The 18,126-nt window shown below is 38.0% G+C and overlaps 1 protein-coding gene across 1 annotated transcript in view; it reads right to left on the bottom strand.

Moving 5' to 3' along the window:
• Nucleotides 1–18,126, bottom strand: part of FBXL13 (F-box and leucine rich repeat protein 13) — a 2,081,262-nt gene that overhangs the window by 1,558,787 nt on the left and 504,349 nt on the right. Inside the window, exon 6 of the mRNA XM_044088512.1 lies at nucleotides 2,480–2,589. Within this exon, the coding sequence (XP_043944447.1) occupies nucleotides 2,480–2,589 (110 nt within the window). The remainder of the gene's footprint in view (nucleotides 1–2,479; nucleotides 2,590–18,126) is intronic.

Genomic DNA, 18,126 nt, shown 5'->3' on the forward strand with positions numbered 1-18,126 from the left:
ATTATAAAGGGGAAGGGTTGTCAAAAATTATTAATGATATTTACAGAATTTGTGGATGATATTATGACTAGAAAAGAAGAAGTGAAGATTATGATAGGAGACCTTAATAAGGCATTTGACACAACTGGACAAGAAATCTTATGTGCAATAATGAAAGAATATGATATAAGTAAGAAAGTTACGAAATTATGTATGTAAGCATATAGTAATAATAAAGTAAAAATACTTGTAAATGGCAGGTTAAGCCAAGAGGTACATATGAAGAGTTGTGTAAGATAGGGATGTCCAATGAGTTGTATACTCTTTGCATTAGTTATAAATGAGAAAGTATGTGAGATAAAATACAAAATTAAGGAGTTGGGTTATATAACAACTAAAGAGTTACGAATTCTAGTTCTGCAGGTGATATTATAATAATTGCAGAAAACAAAATGTAGATGAAAGAAGAAATAATTTGTAGAAATGAGTGTCTACAGGTGATAGGGATGGCTTTAAATAAAGAGAATATGTAATGTAGTAAAGCTAGGGGTATACATTTTACAATGAATGAAATTTTTGCATAAAATTTTGAATAAAGATATAAGCAGAATTCAAAGGGAAAAACTGTAATTTCTGGAGAATGCATAAATTACCATTTAGAAAAAAGGTGTATTGGATAAATGTATCACTGCTGGAAAAATAGCATACTTAGCAAGTGTATTTATGTTGCCAACAGTATTTGAAAAGGAATTACTTCAGATAACTTTTTCATTTATATGTGGTTCGAGATTAAACTCAGTAAAAATAGGAGATTCATATGCAAATACAGAACAAGAAGGTTTATGGTTAATTAACCCAGTGGTATATACTACTTTATCAAATTTGTACCAAGTGTTAAAGTAAATAAATGAAAAAGAGGGATTAGTAGTAAAACCATATAAATATAAGTATGATAAATTTGGGGGGGTGGTAAAAAAGAGTAAATGAGAAAAAGAGTGTGTAAATGAAATAAAATGTTACCAATAAAAAAATATTTTTGTGGAAAATAAAAATTGATGATATAGAAAACGACAGAAAAGTATGGTATAAGACTGTAATTATAAAACATTAGCATGTAAAACCATGGAAAAATTTAATAGATTTAAAAAATAAAGCAATAAAAATAATAAGCAAATTGTGTAATCAGAAAGTAGAATGTCAAGATTTTTTGTAGTGATTAGTAATAGATAAATTGTCAGTAAAAGGAAATATGCCATATAAGAAAAAAGTGGTAGAATATGTTTACATTGTCAAGAGGAAGAAACTACGGATCATGTATTTTTGAAATGTAAAAGAATATGAAAGTTATGGGAAAAACTATGTAAAGAAGATTTTTTTAAGAAATAAAATAAGTCAATAAAATAAACATGAATATGATTAAATATTGTTATAAGAATAGAAGTAAAGAATGTGTTAAAAGAATAGATAAAAAGTTATTTTATGTTATACTGGTTATTTGGAATGAAAGAATAAATGAAATTATGCTTAATAGTAAATGTATTTAAGCAACAATATTAAATAAAATCAGATGGTGGTTATGTAAAAAGGAGTGGAATCTAATAAGGATGGAAATTTAGTATTAATGTGTAAACAGACTTGTACATCTATATATTTGTACATTTATAAATATATTTAAATATTTTGTAAATAAGAGTTATTTTTGTATATAAATAAAGGACCCCTACTCTTTTTGATAGGTGCCATGGGATCTTTTACATCCACCTGAGCTACGACCAACTCAAGCAGATGGGACATCAGTTTAAAATATCATCCAAAGGACAATGCACTCAGGAGTGTAGCACACCCTCCCCCCCTTGTACTGCACTGCAGTATCTTCAATCCATTTGTCACATGGAAATCTATGCTCCACCACACTGACCAGCCTGTATGCATATGACTTGCTGATTTAAGATGCTGAAAGGACACTTAGTTATAATACACAAAAGCTGAAAACAGCCAGTGAAAATGTGGATATCTAAGGAGATAATTGCTAGTGTTTTACCTTTTTATGAATACTACATGCTACTTTTCTCACTATATGTCACCTTCTTGGCAAAATCTCCAATAAAGAAATATAGCAGCTAACATTACCTGCATGTCACACGATCTAATAAAATAAGACCATAAAGTCAGCCGCAAACTTTTGAAAAAGAGGAGGCAGCAAATAATGCTAAAGCTGCAGAAGTGCTACACCTGTAAATTGTAATTTTCTATAAAATATGTTTTGGACATTTTCACTGTTATTTAATAGTCTAACACCTACTTAACAGTTCATGTTTTTGTACACTTTGTCTGTAATATGCTATTCTAACATAACTACTTTATGCAACATCTTTTTATACATTTCGGCTGCAGTGTACTATTCCAACTTGAGGTTATAACTTAGGTTAGGGTCACAAATAAGATCGCATCTTTTGATATCTTCAACTATCTGCATATCAATATCAGTAGTATTGCTTACCTCAAAATACTCCCTTGTCTTTTTACACTCCTGGGCCTCTGCACGCCATGCTTTTAAAATAACCTTGTGAAGAGCCATGTCAAAAACACGTTGAATCTTTTCTGCAGCCACTAAAACAAAATAAGCAATTATGTCATCAAGAATTTGTATTTCCATGCATTCTACTTGAAAGAAGGAACAGGATTAATTAAACAATGACAAAAGTTATGTTTCTAAACTATAAGCATTCTATTCCTTGTGTTTAAACTATAAGTATTTTATCCCCACCTCAATTTTTTCTGTCCTTTCTTCCCACTTAAGTATATAGTATACAGATTAAAATATGTAAAGATACAAAGCCTCTAGATTTTCCAGAAAAACATGATATTGACATAAATAAAAATGTTCATTCATGGGCTGATATTCAGAGAAAGGCTGCTCAGCAGTGCAACTCACATTGCTTGGATAGGCAGACTTGCACTGCTCAGCAGCAATATAGTTCAGTGTCATGCATACTCTACATAGTGCTAAATTGCATTAAATTGTCAGCTGCATGTTTAAGAATCATCCACCTTAGCATTTTACAGAACTGCAAGAGGATGTCCTACCAACCTGAGAAACCAAGTATTGCAGACATGCACATGTACATATACACAAATACTCCCTACCAGAACCTCAATCAGTGCTATTACAACAATAGGCAAGACTCCATCTGTCCCCCAACTATGACTATTTGCCTCATCTGATTGATGGTCATGGGGAAATGCAGGTTACCCTGGCAAGTAATGGGCATAGGGCAAGAACTAGTCCTGCTGGGATATCGGACTAGTAAGGACACATGCACCCCCACAGCCCAGTCACATATACATGAATATACATATCAATAAACATGCTCCCAGTCATACCGCTGAACACACACCCCCACATGCAGCTACTACACACAGTAACATATATACACTTCCACTCATATCTCACCACTCACATCTCACCACAGAGACACACCCACATACACACACACACACCCGCCCCCACACAAACATGCACACACTGCAAAGTATTATTTACTGGGAATGGTGATATCAGCAAGGTGAAACAGAAAAGAAGATACCTGCCCTGCTCAGATAATTGTATTACCAGCAATTGGTGTACAAAGCTAATGAAGGGCCACACTGTACTTGCTGCACTGTTTTTTTCAGAAGTAGCATAGTGCATAGGTTCATAGGTAGGTACTAGGCTATTGGCCCTAGGGCCTATACAAGCCTAGCCAAAAAGGTACCCTGGTTTTCGCCACCCAAGAAAATTATTTTCCTGTGCCCCTGTCAGGCAGAACCACAGAAGTGATCCCCAAGGTGAATTTCCTATTACCCATCTAGTCATCAAGATTTTTCTTGAAGAATGCTAATGAGGAGCTCTGTTTGACATAGCCTCTGGGACAGGAATCTATCCCTCCAGCATGTTCTGTTTATTGTGGTGACAAGGTTTAGGTCCCTAGAGCGAGTAGCTCAGAGGGACTGGGATTTCTTTAAGTGGAGCATGTCCAACAGCTCTGGGTTTGACATAGCTTTGTATGTTAGGCAGAGATCGCCTCTGAGTAGGCAATATGTGACGGAGTAAAGCTGGAGTTTTTTGAGTCGGTCTGCATAAGGCATCTGTTTCAAACCAGTAATCCTCTTTGTGAGGTATTTTTGCGGCCTTTCCAGTTGTTGTAGATGTCTTGTGAAGTACATACCAAAAGGGGTGTTGTACTCTATAATGGGTCTAATGAGTGATGAGTAGAGGGGAACAATGACCTCTTTTTTTCTGGATGAGAAACCTTTTGTGATGAGGTGTGCCACGTATAAGGATTTCCTGACCACTGTGGCGATGTGATTATCAAAGGAGAGACTACTGTCCACCTGTGTCCCAAGGTCTCTTATCACACTTTTGGTGGTAAGTAGACTACCGCCAATATGGTAGTTCATGGGTACAGAGTTTTTACCAAAGGGGATGACAATGCACTTTTTGGCATTGAGCTTGAGACCATGGCTTTGACACCAGGCATCTGTCTAAGTGACACCATTTTGTAGGATGTCCACATCGTTACGAGTTTCAATTATGGCTCCTAGTTTGCAGTCATCTGTGAATTTAGTTAGCCAAAGACCTTCTGTGTTAGCCTGTACTTCAGAGAAGTAGATACCAAACTGGAGAGGGCCCAGAACTGAACCCTGTGGTACTCCACTTGTCACTGGTCTGAAGTCTGAGTTGGAGTCTGCTACTTTCACAGTGTGGGTTCTGACAAAAAGCCAGTTGGCAACTCATCTTGTGACATAGGGATTTATACCTAGTTTAGTGAGTTTATCTATGATTCCAGACTGGGGGATGATGTCGAACGCCTTGGCGAGATCTAGATAGGCTGTGTGAACCACCTTACCCTCATTTATGGCTCTGGTGACTGCTTCAAAGAAGTCTATCAGGTTTAGGAGACATGCTCTGCCTTTTACAAACCCGAACTGTGTGGGTTCCAGAGTTTGAAGATCTCCAATGTCTTTGTTTATGAGTTTCATGATGATACGTTCCAAGGCCGTGCAGACCAGGCTCATCAGGCTAATGGGGCGGTAGTTCTATGGGGTCTGTTGTGGCCCCCCTTTGTGGAGTGGGATAACCATCGTGGTGCGCCATTCAATGGGCACAAAGCCTGAGGTGAGGCTATGATTGAATATAGTACTTAGATGGGGTGACAGTTCATTCTGTAGTTCGTGTAGAAGGCAGCCTGGGATGTTGTCAGGTCCCATGGATTCCGTGTTCTTGGCTTTGGAGAGTGAGGTTTTTACCTGTGCAGTCATGATTACAGGAACTTTTCATTCTTCCGGTATAAAGATGGGCCCTTTAGGGGGTGAGAGGGGGTAAAGTTAGCACTGAACCTATCTGCCAGGATGCTGGCAATATCAGTTGGTTTAGTGTCATTGTGCTGTAACTCAGAGCAGATCTGATTGTTGCCATTGAGATTCTTGACATAGCTATAGAATGCTTTGTGGTTATCTTTAGAATCAGTGGCGATTTTGTTTTCATAACTAGCTTTGGAGGATTTTATGAGGGATCTCAGCTTCTTACTGAGGCTGGCCAGGGAGGTCCTCCAATTGTGGGATTTTACTCTTTTTTGCAACAGTTTCTTTCTTCTGTTGTAGAGTTTGTTTATGGCAGAAGACCACCAGATTGGCTTCCTTTTTTTGGAGGATAGCATCTTGGTTCTGTTAGGGACAGCATGATCCATGCACTCATGTAAGTGCTTATAAATTGCATTTGTGTAGGATTCAGCAGTCATACCTCTATTGTCCATCTGCATGGGTGTCGTGAAGTTTGCCACTTCTGTCTTAAGAAGCGTGAAGTTGGCTTTGAAGAAATTTTTTACAGTTGTTTTCCTAATGGGAGGTGGGACCAGGATGTGGATGTCTAGGGTGATTAGCTTGTGGTCAGATTTGACCAACGAGGAGCTGACCTCTGGTGTGGAACACCAGTAGCCCATGCTGGTGATGACCAGGTCTAGGATATTGCTGCCCCTGGTGGGGGTGTGGATAAGTTGATCCAAGGTGCTGGAATTGATGATTTCCAGAAAACGTTGAGCAAAAGAGTTGGTACATGACTTTTCCCAGTTAATAGTGGGGTAGTTGAAATCATCCATTATTAGGGTGTTGGGTTGTACCTTAATATTTTCCTTGTACCTTAATATTTTCCAGTGTTCCAGGTTGGCCTTCACAAATGTTCTCTATTAAATTGAATGAACTAATGACACTAGACTGGGAGGAGTGTCACAGATCAAATATACAGGGGACATACAGTCATTCATAAATTGCTATACTACGCATCCTCCAAAGTTGGATAACTCTCCCTGATGCACAGTGATCTAATTCATACAGATCTTGCCCACAGAACGCTACATTTGCATGCAGCTTTGAAAATTGAACAGTGTATTCACTTCTCGGGTGTGAACCCTTGTGCTGTAGCATGCAAGCAGTTTGTGAACTACAATGCCCTTCTATACTTGCCTGTGTGGATGGCTTTGTGTAGTACACAAAGGGACTATGAATAGCACTCATAATTTTATTAAACTAGGGTAAGATCTGGAAGTTTTTTATAAGCACCACATCAAACACCATGAGACATGTCCCAAACAGTACTCTTAGTAAGCAAGCTGTTTAATACATAAGTGATTTGTTCTTTATCTGGCAGTAAAAAATGCATCCCAAAAATTCATTAAAACGTCAGACAGTCATGCTCAAAGGATGAGATTAATAAATCCCCTAAGCAAGCTCCAACATGCATTGTGTAAGAGCAAATATGACAATTTGCAATCCAAAGATAGTGACCCAATGCTTCTTTGTGCCAGATAAGCCATTTGCTGTAATTTATAAAATGAGAGTTCCACTGTAAGATCAGTATTCATATCTTGCATGTAAGGTTATGTAGTACATAATTCACCAGTCGTCACTGAAAGAATGGCAAACCACATAGATGTATCCATGCTGGCTCCAGTGTGTGCCTTTGTTATGCCACCTGTAGAGTAGGTTTTGATAGTCACACATCACATGGTTTCACAGCAGGATTAAGAAGCGCTAGTGGATTTGACTTTTACTGTATGGTGAACAGAGCTGACAAAGTACTCCAATCAAAAACGCATCCAGTTCATCTACACTGCTGCTGAGGATTAAACCAATGAAAATACATGGTGCAAATGATGAAATGGCTACAACTATACCACAAGATGAAATCTAAAAGCTGAAATAAATAAACCCCTTGATGAAAAGCAGCAAAATAAAAAGAAAAACCTGACAGAATAACCAAAAAAACTTAAAAAGACACCAAACAGGCATAAATACATTAAACAATTATAATGAGTTATAATGTTATTAAAAAGTATCAAACCAAAGAAATAAATCCCAAAACAGCAAAATGAACCAGAAATTAAATCTCTTAGATGAACCAGACACTTTGATTTCTGAGCAAAATCTTGGTCTTTTCAGTGAATGAACTTTGGCCACCATCCTTCTTTTGACTACAGCTATATTTTTGTTATGGCATACATTCTTCCACTTACTCCACAGTGGCCATGGTTTCACAGAGCAATTTGGCAGTAAACTGTAGTGAAATTCATTACTTTTCTTCACCTTGCTGGAGCTGATGCCATAAATGCATTTAAAATATTTGATTGTACTATACAGCAAAAGACTAACCTAGGCATTATTTAGGACAGATTTAAGCAATCCAAAATAGGGAGGTACAGATAAGAGTGCCCATAATTCTGAAATCCTTCTTAATGAGGTAATACCAGTACATATTTCACTTTGAAGGAGGATGCAGGTTTGAATGGAGGGCATGTTAATGTTTCAAGCATGAAACTGAGGGCCCAATGAGGCACTTGATCTTTAATGAGTGGTTGTAATATGAAGGTCCCTTTTAAGAAGGCTTTGAATAGTCTGTGCACTGCAAGTGAAAAAAATGGGACCCCAGCATGAAAATTAGAGATGGCTGCCAATTAAACTTCAACTGTGGAATACTAGCTGCAGCCAGCATCAAGCAATAATGAGAAGAAATCCAAGATTAATGGAAATGGAGAAAAGAAAGAGTCTAGTCTGTGGCTGGAGACCCATTCAGAGAACTGCTTCCAGTTGCTCTTTTAAATTTTATGAGTGGATTCTTTTTGAGAAGCTGATAGTATCTAAACCACTTTGAGTTAAGGCAAGATCAGAGATTATTGCTGGAATTGGAGAAAGTAAGTGGTTAGTTTGAAGGAGTGAATTTCTGGTTGAGGCTTTCTGGAGAGATGGGACAGTAGAGATCCAATTGCAGATTGAGAAGCCATGGGTGCACCATAAGATGAAGCCTTAGTAAGGAGAAACTAAATTTGTCTGAACCAGAATGGTGCAATAAGGATTATAGTAGCCTTCCACACTGAGGTTTTCTGAAGAAATCCAATGATCAGGGCAATGAAGGGAAAGCATGCAGGAGTCATAGCTCTCAACTTCTTAGTGCAAAAACGTCTGGACAAAGCCATAAATAATGTGGGACAAAGGCCCAAAAATAGGGACACTTTTTAAATACTGCTCTTACAAGTTTAGAAAGCATGGACCCTTTCTGTGAAGACTTATTTCAGACAAACCAAGTTACCAATAGAAATAATGGTTTGGCTGCTTTGGCAAAGTTGGAGAGGGGCTTGAAGCAATATCGTGCTTTGCACATAGAAAATAAGTATTTTGAACATTGTGTGAAAGTGGGGATTGTCCCTAAGGGTCTCTGTTTCTTTAAAATGCCCAATGGAGTTGCTAATGACAGTCTGTTTTTTAAAGAAGTTGTTTGCTTCTTTAATAATGCAGGTTTGGAGTTTATGAAATTGCTTATCAAAAATAATACAAGTTCACTAGAAACTCTTAGAGATGACCTGGCTCATTTAGACAACAATATCCAACAGTTAATGGAAGGCTGTTCGGATCTGACAGCCAAATATCAGCAACTGTTGGACAGGGTAGATAAAATGGAAAAGCAAGTAATACAGCGCAAGTCCAAGAAGGTTTTAAGAGACTTCACTGTTTATGAACTTGAAAATGAGTTTGTGAACTTTATTCCAACAGGTTCTAAACCTAAAAATAATTTTATTTCAACACAATGGCAAGTTTTAAATGGCAATGATTTTTCTAACGGAGACAACAGGGTTTCCAATGATATTCAAGTTATGCCCCCTTTAAATTCTAATTTGGTTCCTGGTTTTGCACAATGTGGTGATGTCAATTCAATGGCTGCTAAACGGAAGGCGGACATTGTGGTGCACACACCTAATGGTTGTAGTAAGCAAGTTGAAATGAATACTGGACAGAATAATTAATGGACTGGAACTAAAGCGACTGTTTTTCCAAACAAGGCTTTTTTACAGTTGAAGAACAAGAGGGACAGAAGCAGAGGCTACCAAACTGGCAGCCGAGGAAGGAGTGGGCCGCGGAGGTAGCAGGGACTATGAACTTTGATTGTGTTCATATTTCGGTATTTAATCTTCCTAATTTTGTTTTAACTTGTGAGCATATCAATGTTTTGAAACTAGGTTTGAATTTTCAGCCTAGTAGAAGGGCAAATTTGTCCAAAACACTGTTGGAACTGAAGTTTTTTCAAGGAAACTCAATTTACAGTTTATTTTAAATGATGTTACTTTAAGCACAACTTTGTCTAAACCTTCCACGTATAACCCTACATTAGTACATACTCTAAAAATGTTTGAAAGTCTCTGTGAAAGGGATATAAGGAGTCAAATTAGTGGAAAAAAGTATCATTCTTATTACAACTTAAGTAATAATGAGAGAAGGGCACTGAATGAGCTGACATGTAGAAATGATTTAAGATTTATGAAAGCCAACAAGGGGGGTGGTATTGTTGTCATGAATGTGGGAGACTATAACAAGGCTATAGAATTGATGTTGGCAAACCAGGTAGAATATAAAAAGGTGTACAAGTCTGATATCTTGAAGTGCTATGGACACATTTGTGATACCTTATATGGCTTGTTAATGGATGGTCAAATATCAAGGGAAGTATTTGACTTTTTGTATGTCGAAACCCCCAGAGTCGGGGTGCTTTTCGGAATACCTAAGCTCCATAAGTGTACAACAAACCCCCCTTTTAGGCCTATCATCTCAGCCTTTGGTAGTTGCACCGACTGCATATCACTGTATTTGGATTACATTTTGAAACCGTATGTGAAACAGTTACCATCATACATAGCTGACTCCTGGGATTTGTTGGACCAGTTAAGAATATTCATTACTGGTCTGGAGAATTCATTGGAGCATTATGTTGTGATTATAGTGGATGCAGTGTCATTGTTCACTTGTACACCACAGGATGTAGGTGTGGATTACATCAGGTGGTTTTTGGTTAAATATACACACTTGAGCAATCAGAGTGTCATCACATATACATCTTTATTAGATTTATTGTTAGAACATGGTTATTTTTTGTTCAATGATCATTTTTATAGGCAACTTTCAGGTGTGTCTATGGGTGAAACAGTGGAGCCCACTTATGCAAATGTGGTGCTTGGATGGTGGGATTTGGAAATTCATTCACATGTTCAGTATTATGACAAAGTCGTCTTTTATAAAAGATTCGTGGATGACCTCTTCTTTATTGTCAGGAAGGATAGTCTCAACATGGAAAGTTTCAATGAGGCACTTAGTACTAGCACCCACGTTTTGAAATTTACACTTGGGGGTTCAGGTTTGGTAGTTCCTTTTTTGGATGTAGTGCTTAAGTGGGACATGTTTTCCAACAATGTGGTTAGTACTATTCACAGAAAAAATACATTTTGTAATAGTTACATACATTTTAAAAGTAGCCATCCTGCATTCATAAAAAGGAATATTCCTCGTGGTCAATTCATATGGGCTTCCCGGATGACTGTTGAAGATACTTCTTTTCTGGAAGAAATAGAATTTATAAAGAAACTATTTTTGGAAAGGGGATACCCTGGTGAGATGTTGGACAGTGCAGCTAGTGAAATAGTGTCCAGAACAGACATTGATTTTCCCCCAATTTTGAAAAAAGGTTTTTCAAAGAGGATGGTTGCTAATACTAGTGTCATAAACAAACCTAGGTTTTGTTTGGATAAGAGCGTTGACAACTACCAGATTCGTAAGATCATTCAAAAAAACTGGAAGGTCATCCTGGGTAATAGTGACATGGTTAAAGTAGTGGGTGACATACCAGCTTTTGTATATAAGAAAAATCAGAACATCAAAGATGTGCTGGAAATGAGGGCCCGTGGTTTTTGTCACTTGGACATTGGTAGAATTGGAATGTTCAGGTGCACGGTTGTAAGGCATGTAGGTATATACAAGTGGGTCCTCATATTTTTTTGCAGCATCTTGATTATATCACTGTTCCAGCCAGGATAGAATGCAACACTGAAGGTATTGTTTACGTTGCTATGTGTGGTGGATGTCCAGCTTTTTATGTGGGAATGTCCACTAGATGTTTGCGCAAACGTACTTTGGAGCATGTATATGCTATCAGAATAAGAAATACTAACAATGCATTATACAGGCACTCTGTTGTGTGTACAGATTGGAAGAAATTTACATTTTCTGTGCTTGAATTAGTTAATAAAGATATTAGGGGTGGTGATTTTAAGTGTGTAGTTGAACAAAAAGAGGCAGAGTGGCAACTTAGACTTGCCTCTTATATGCATCCTGGTTTGAACGTCACTGTTAATATAAAGTGTTTTTTAAAAAACAGAAAAATAAATATTAAATAATACTTGTGTTTTATATTTTTATTTATTTGTATGGTTGTATTAACAAGTTCAATTTTATTTGATGAGTGGTGTGGTTTACTTTAAGTGTAAATTGCTAGACACGTTTGACTGGGTATAGTTTAACGATCGATGTATTTAAAAAGTGAGTTTGTGGGTGCTCTCTGTTTTTCTGATGAAGTTGTTCTAACAAATAGTGATTAAAAGTGTTTTTACGCTAAAATACTTGGTCTTCTGCTGGTTCCATTGGTGTTTTGCTTATTTGTTTGCTTTGGATAACACCTTATGTCGTTTTGCTGCTGCTGTTCTTGTTACAAGCTTAGAAAGTTGATAGAACAGTACATTTTGCATTACATTGTATTTTCTGAAGGGTATAAAGTTTGAAACTCAAATATCTGTCACTATTTTCTGACTTCAGCCATCAAAGATTTGTCAGTGATTTGCCAGAAAACTACAATTTTATGAGAAATGAACCAAAAAGATGATGTAAAAATCTGGACATTCTTTAAAAATCTGTACAGTTGAGAGGTATGACAGGAGTACAGGAGACCACTGACAGATTACAGCATCCCTCTGGAGAGATCAGGGCAAAGTAGCTGTTTTGGTACTGGATGGGAAAGCAAAGCAACCACAGCAAGGCTGGCCCCAGCATTGGAAGATGAGCTGTTCTACTGTAGGATTGAGAGACCACTCATGAGGCATTAGACCAGATCTGCCGTGCCTGTCCAGTAGGCAACTGGCTTTTCCCAAAGTGTATGTTGCTAGCAGTATAAAGCTATCACACATTGCCATACATTCATGGTCTCTCTGCAAAGGGAATAAGAGCTGTTTCCTCCCTGCTTGTAGATATACCATATTATTGACATATTGTCTGAGTGACTGTTGATTACCCCTGGAGAAAGGTAGCTCTGAAAAGCTGGTAAAACTGGAAGAATTACCCTCATCTTTAGAATGCTGATGTGAAAACTGACCTCTAAGTCTGCCCAGGTTCCTTGGACCATTCTGCACTTGTAATGCCCCACCACCACAGAGAGGAGGTGTCCGTGATTACTTTTGTCATTGATGTAGAAAAGATAAATGATCATCTCAGAGAAATAGCAGGAGATTCTAACCACCAGATCAGGTGTTGTCTGCAGGCTGCAGTCATATGAATTGGAGTGGTCATACAGTTGGAAAGTAGGGACCACTGTAAGCTTACAATACACTGGAATAAAAAAAAAACAAGTAATCTCCGTGGTATCCCCAAAGTCTCAAAACAACCCACTAAACAAGTGTACTGGGTCCAAAAACAAAACAGTGTAAGAAACTTCTCTGTGTGAAAGATTTTCAGTCCATATATCTCTAGTTAATCACTTTATATTAATCAGATCAAATAAAAGTAGTAGAAGTAGCAAACTTAAAGTCATCTTAAGTAAAAAAAAAAAATAAATAATATATAATTGTACAGAATTACTAAGTATACGAAAGTAATCCAAGCAAGGCAGGCAGTCTGTTTCCAGTCAAAAATCCTTTATTAAGTACAATTACAATACACTGCAATACCCTCATGTAAAGTCAAGTATGTGGAATTACAAGTATGGATGAAGTCATCAGTCTGAAATTTTTCAGTACTAAAATGGCTGGGGACAATGATGGTCTAGTAGGCTGGAAATTAAATGCCTTATTTATTTGAGTCTGTCATGTGGTAATTTTAGTATGCAATATGTTGTGCCAATATGGCAGTCTAAGAAGGCTAAAGCTAGGATTTTCTGACTTTACAAGAATACCCACAGACAGGCAGAGATGAAGCAAGTGATCTCTGGCAGCAATCAGCCATTCTGTCACTACAGTGGCTGGAAGCCAATGATCTAGATATGGAAAAATGCAGGTACCCTTGAGTTGCAGATGGGCTGAAACTACTGCCATGCATTTGGCAAACACCTGGGGGACTGTGGTGAGATTGAAGGGTAGGACATGAAACTGACAGTGATTGGTTCCTTGCTGGAAGCACAGGATTCTTTAGCAATTTTGCCAATTTTGATATAGGGACAGGTGTCATTGGAGGTGTAAGCAAGGCAAAATCACTCACAATGTGAGCATCCTGAATTGGGTCTTTGTAACATGCTCATTTAGGCCACTGCAATCTAGAATTGGCCTGAGGTCCTTGTTTCTCTTTGGTACTAAAAATAATCTCAAATAGACACCAGCAATTTTCTGGTTAGCTGAAACCTCTTAGATAGCTCTTTTTTTCTAACAGAGTGGCAATCTTCATAGCTCACAACCTTCCAGCTCCAAAATGAGGAACACTGCCTCTCATAATGTGGAACAAATGGGCAAAATTTGGAATACTTACTAACAACTTACTAACAACTTCAAGGAGGAAGCTCATAGGATGGTTAAAATGTATTATTTTTACTTATAGAAAAGCTTCTTTAATTAATTAATATGATTCATTTCTGTTTACCATGGATATCAGTTACAAAAATTTCCTAACACTGAATATGTGACAGACTCTTTCAATGTGGAACTTTGAGGAACATGTACTTTAAGACCCCAAATGAGGAATGTTCCCCATAATGAGGTGCATTTGAGAGGTATGGCAATCTCTCTTTTTGGTGATTTGCACTGATGGGGAGAAATGTCATAATGGCAAAGACTATTGTTGTGGTGGGGTATAAAAGGAGGTAATATAGCCTCTGGATGTTATTTTCTTCACTCATTTATCTTGCATGATGGTCATCCATGCATATGTGTGAAAAGATAACTGGTCACTGAATGCCTCCAGAGTGGAGTAACTGGGTAAGCCTTCAGAGATACTGAAACTGTTTCCCCAAAAAGGGACCCCTTAATCCATGATTTTGAAGACCACCTTTGCTTTTGGGGTGTCATCCATTGAATGAGCCACCTTTACTTTGGTCATTCTTTTCAGAAGAGTAGTCAAGGGTTTGATGCTGCTATTTTTTGATTCAGTGAGGATTCATCATTTGGGGCATTAGCAATTCTTTCCTTAAATTTATCCACAAAAGCATAAAGGTGGAACCAGCCAGGCATGCTGTCTCATAGCTATGTCTGCTTCTCCTTCTCTGGCTGCTCTATCAGCTACATTGTGCAACTGTCTCATGAAGAGATAAGAATCAATCAATACTGTGGCCAGTTTTCTCAAAGAATCCAATGCCTGTTTGGCTTTGTCTCAGTGGAAGTGGTTCATGTGAGTGATGTAATTTAATACCCTTGGGGCAAATGTGCTGGAGATATATGCATGCTTCTCAGTTCTGTCCAATGAACGAGACTCTTTACACGGGTGAGGATTCGATAGCCACTGTGTCTTCTGACAGCTCTCTTCTCATGGAGGCTGCTACAGTGTTGTTCACCAGAGGGCCCTTACCCTTAAGGGGGATAAAGAATTTTGCCTAGTCTCCTGGCTATTGCTTCTATTAAATTGGTTCCTGCCTTACTCCACTTGCCAACAGGTCAATTTAGTGGTCAGGGGTGGGTAACACCCACGAAGTAGACAAGGCAGACCTGAATTCTTCACATAACACCTCTTTACCTGGGGAAGGGGAGTCAGAAGGCCAAGATCCCATCTGGTGCATCAATTACAGGATTTTGCCAAACCTGATATCTTCTGGAGGGGACTGTGAGGAATCCTCCCTTTCAACCAAATCAATGTCCAAAGTGAAGGACTCCACTGGGGAGTTGATGTTCCTCCTTTTACACTTTTGTTTTTTGAGAGGATCTGGTTGGGATACATCCAAATCCCACAGAGAACTCTGCCTGACCTCTATAGAAGGCTGTATGAAGCCTTCAGGCCTGCTGTGTCCATGAGAAGGATAGCAAGGGGGGATCGAAGACTGCCAGGGGCTGGAGCCAGTGTCAAGAGAGCTCCTATAGACTCCTGAGACATAAAAGTGACCATCCTCTAAATAACCTGAAAATATTATCCTGAATCTGTCAAGATCACTTAGTTGGTGCCAAATTGGTCCCCAGTGAAATGGACTTCAGTGGTATCATGGGTAGGGGCACCAATGTCAATGATCCAGACTGCTCCAACATTGAGATAGGAGCCAATACCTTAAATTTCAAGCACTCGGACATTGAAAATATGCACTAAATGAAACTGAGCATAGGATTATGTCAAAGGTTTGGTGTTGAAGCTTCAGCCCTGTAATTATGTCAACCCTGAGGGTCTCAGTACTGAGTGAATCAGTCGCACAAATGTCAGCACCTTGGCCTCCAAGATAGTCAGTGCCAACTTTAAAGGTTTTGGACAAGACTCTGAAATGACCAGTGCCAAAACTGAGACTAGGGATGGTGCTTGTAGAGGTGATTGTGGGCCAACTTGATCCACCCTAGAAAGGGGGGTGGGGATGACATGCATTTCAATCTAAACCTTCAAAAATGCCCTCATCATCATGTCCCAGTCCATTTCAGAGGTATTGTGGAAGGGCCTAATAAACATAAGGGCAGATGTTAAAGAAAAGCAGAAAGAGAGACAGCTAGATCTCGCTCTCTCTCTCTCTCCCAATCTCTCTCTGATGAATGTCCTCTAAAGCCATTTTCAGAAGACCTATCTGAAATTATAGTCATCTCTTTATGGGACTAACCTGTCAAGGGAGAAACAGAACATACTGAAACTAGTACACATGGTGCTTTCTGAGGTTCTGGCTATGAACGTTTTGGTGCAAAAGCGTAGCCCAGTTCTTTAGGCTTTCTTTTCTTGCCTTCTTTCTGTTTTTCTTTCTGTCTTCTTTTCTCTGACTTCTCTTTATCACTATATTTTTCTGTTTCATGTTCTCGAGGGAGAAACCAATTAAGAATCAGTTTGCTTTTCATTCTAACAGGGAGCATTGGCTAAAGCCCCTATACATGATGCAATCAACCAAGAGAGAGAGAGAGTTCAACTCCAGTCACACCATGCAGAAATCACAGGTGTCCTGTGGCAGAATTTTGTGGCTGCATTTGACACACTTGAAGCTCTTGCGTGTATGAAAAAAACAGAAACACTATCAAATATGCACAACAACTCAATATAGAGCTATCAAGATTTAACAACATCCAGTAAAGACCAGGAATTAGTTACAACAATAAAAAATGTTACTAACTCTGGCAAGTAAGGAAAAAGGAGAGTAACTACATTTTTAACAAAGGGAAAAGTGAGAGAAGCTACTAGGTCTTTGTTCCCACTCCAGGCAAAGGAGTTGAGGAAAGAAGTATTTTTTTAATGACAGATGTAGATACGAAAACTATGAAAAGCTGACAGAAAAACTGGTGGAAAAATCACTAAAGTTCTGTACAAACTTTAACACTTAGCTGAGTGCCTGGGCTGTATCCATCGTTCAGAGTAGTAAACTAGATCTGAGGTAGGGTTAGGGACAAATGCATTACGTTAGTTTGAAGGAGCTCGAGGTTTGAGCACTGGCTAGGGTTGCTGGATTGGATAAGTAAAATGACTGTGATCCCATCAGTCAGATCACATGTAGAGGATGAAATAGCATCATTAGATACACACAGCATGTTAGTGAAATCTATGCTGCATGCAGAAATAAAGGAACTTTAAAGAATAAAATATCCATAGATGCGTGAATATAATATGTCTTGTTTGAGGATGATGGTTTATAACCATAAAGCAGTGAATAATATTGCAAATGTTAATATACTGCAATTCACTATTAAATTGCAATACCAGCTTAAAAGAATATTAAAGAGCAATATGCTGAAAGAGAAAGACATGACAAAGCAGCTATACCTGCATGAATATTATCTAACCTCAACTATTTCATTTAACCGTTTTATATGGAATAATTTTATTTTATTTATTTATTTTATTTTACATTTGTTGACCGGGCTAGTCTGGCTGGATACATGTCCATTTTCAGCAGAGGCCCGAGGAGAAAAGCTCCACTATGTACTAGTAAACACATTCAAAAAGGACAATAAAAGAAAACAAAAGAAACAAAAATTATAAGAATGTAAAGAACAAATTCAATGTAGTGTAGTTACATTTACAGTAGCACATTAAGAAAGGTAAACAAAACAAAGGATAAATACAAGAAGGGATCCATGATCCCATATTTTTCATAACAGCTATAAGAATCAAAAATATTTACAATATTAAGAATTATGATAAACAATTTGTGCCTGGGCACTAGTTCTAGGAAACAGAAATTGCACAGCAGGGATGATTAATAGGTTTAAAAATAAGGTGAGATGACATGTTGCAGTAATATATCTTATTAAAGGAGAAAGTGACCTTGTAGAGAAAAAAGAAAGTCCATTTGAGAGATAGGCGAGCTACAGAGGGTTAGAATTGAGAGAAGAAGGAGAAGTAATGTAGAGAAGTATAAAGAAAGTTAGATGGGAGGTCAGTCTGGATTCAAGCAAGGGCATAGCCAGTGGGATTTGAGATAGTATCTTAGTTGTT

The sequence above is a fragment of the Protopterus annectens genome, chromosome 11.part0 (assembly GCF_019279795.1).
Source record: "Protopterus annectens isolate FY-2018-M chromosome 11.part0, PAN1.0, whole genome shotgun sequence".
In the NCBI taxonomy this organism is placed as follows: domain Eukaryota; kingdom Metazoa; phylum Chordata; order Ceratodontiformes; family Protopteridae; genus Protopterus; species Protopterus annectens.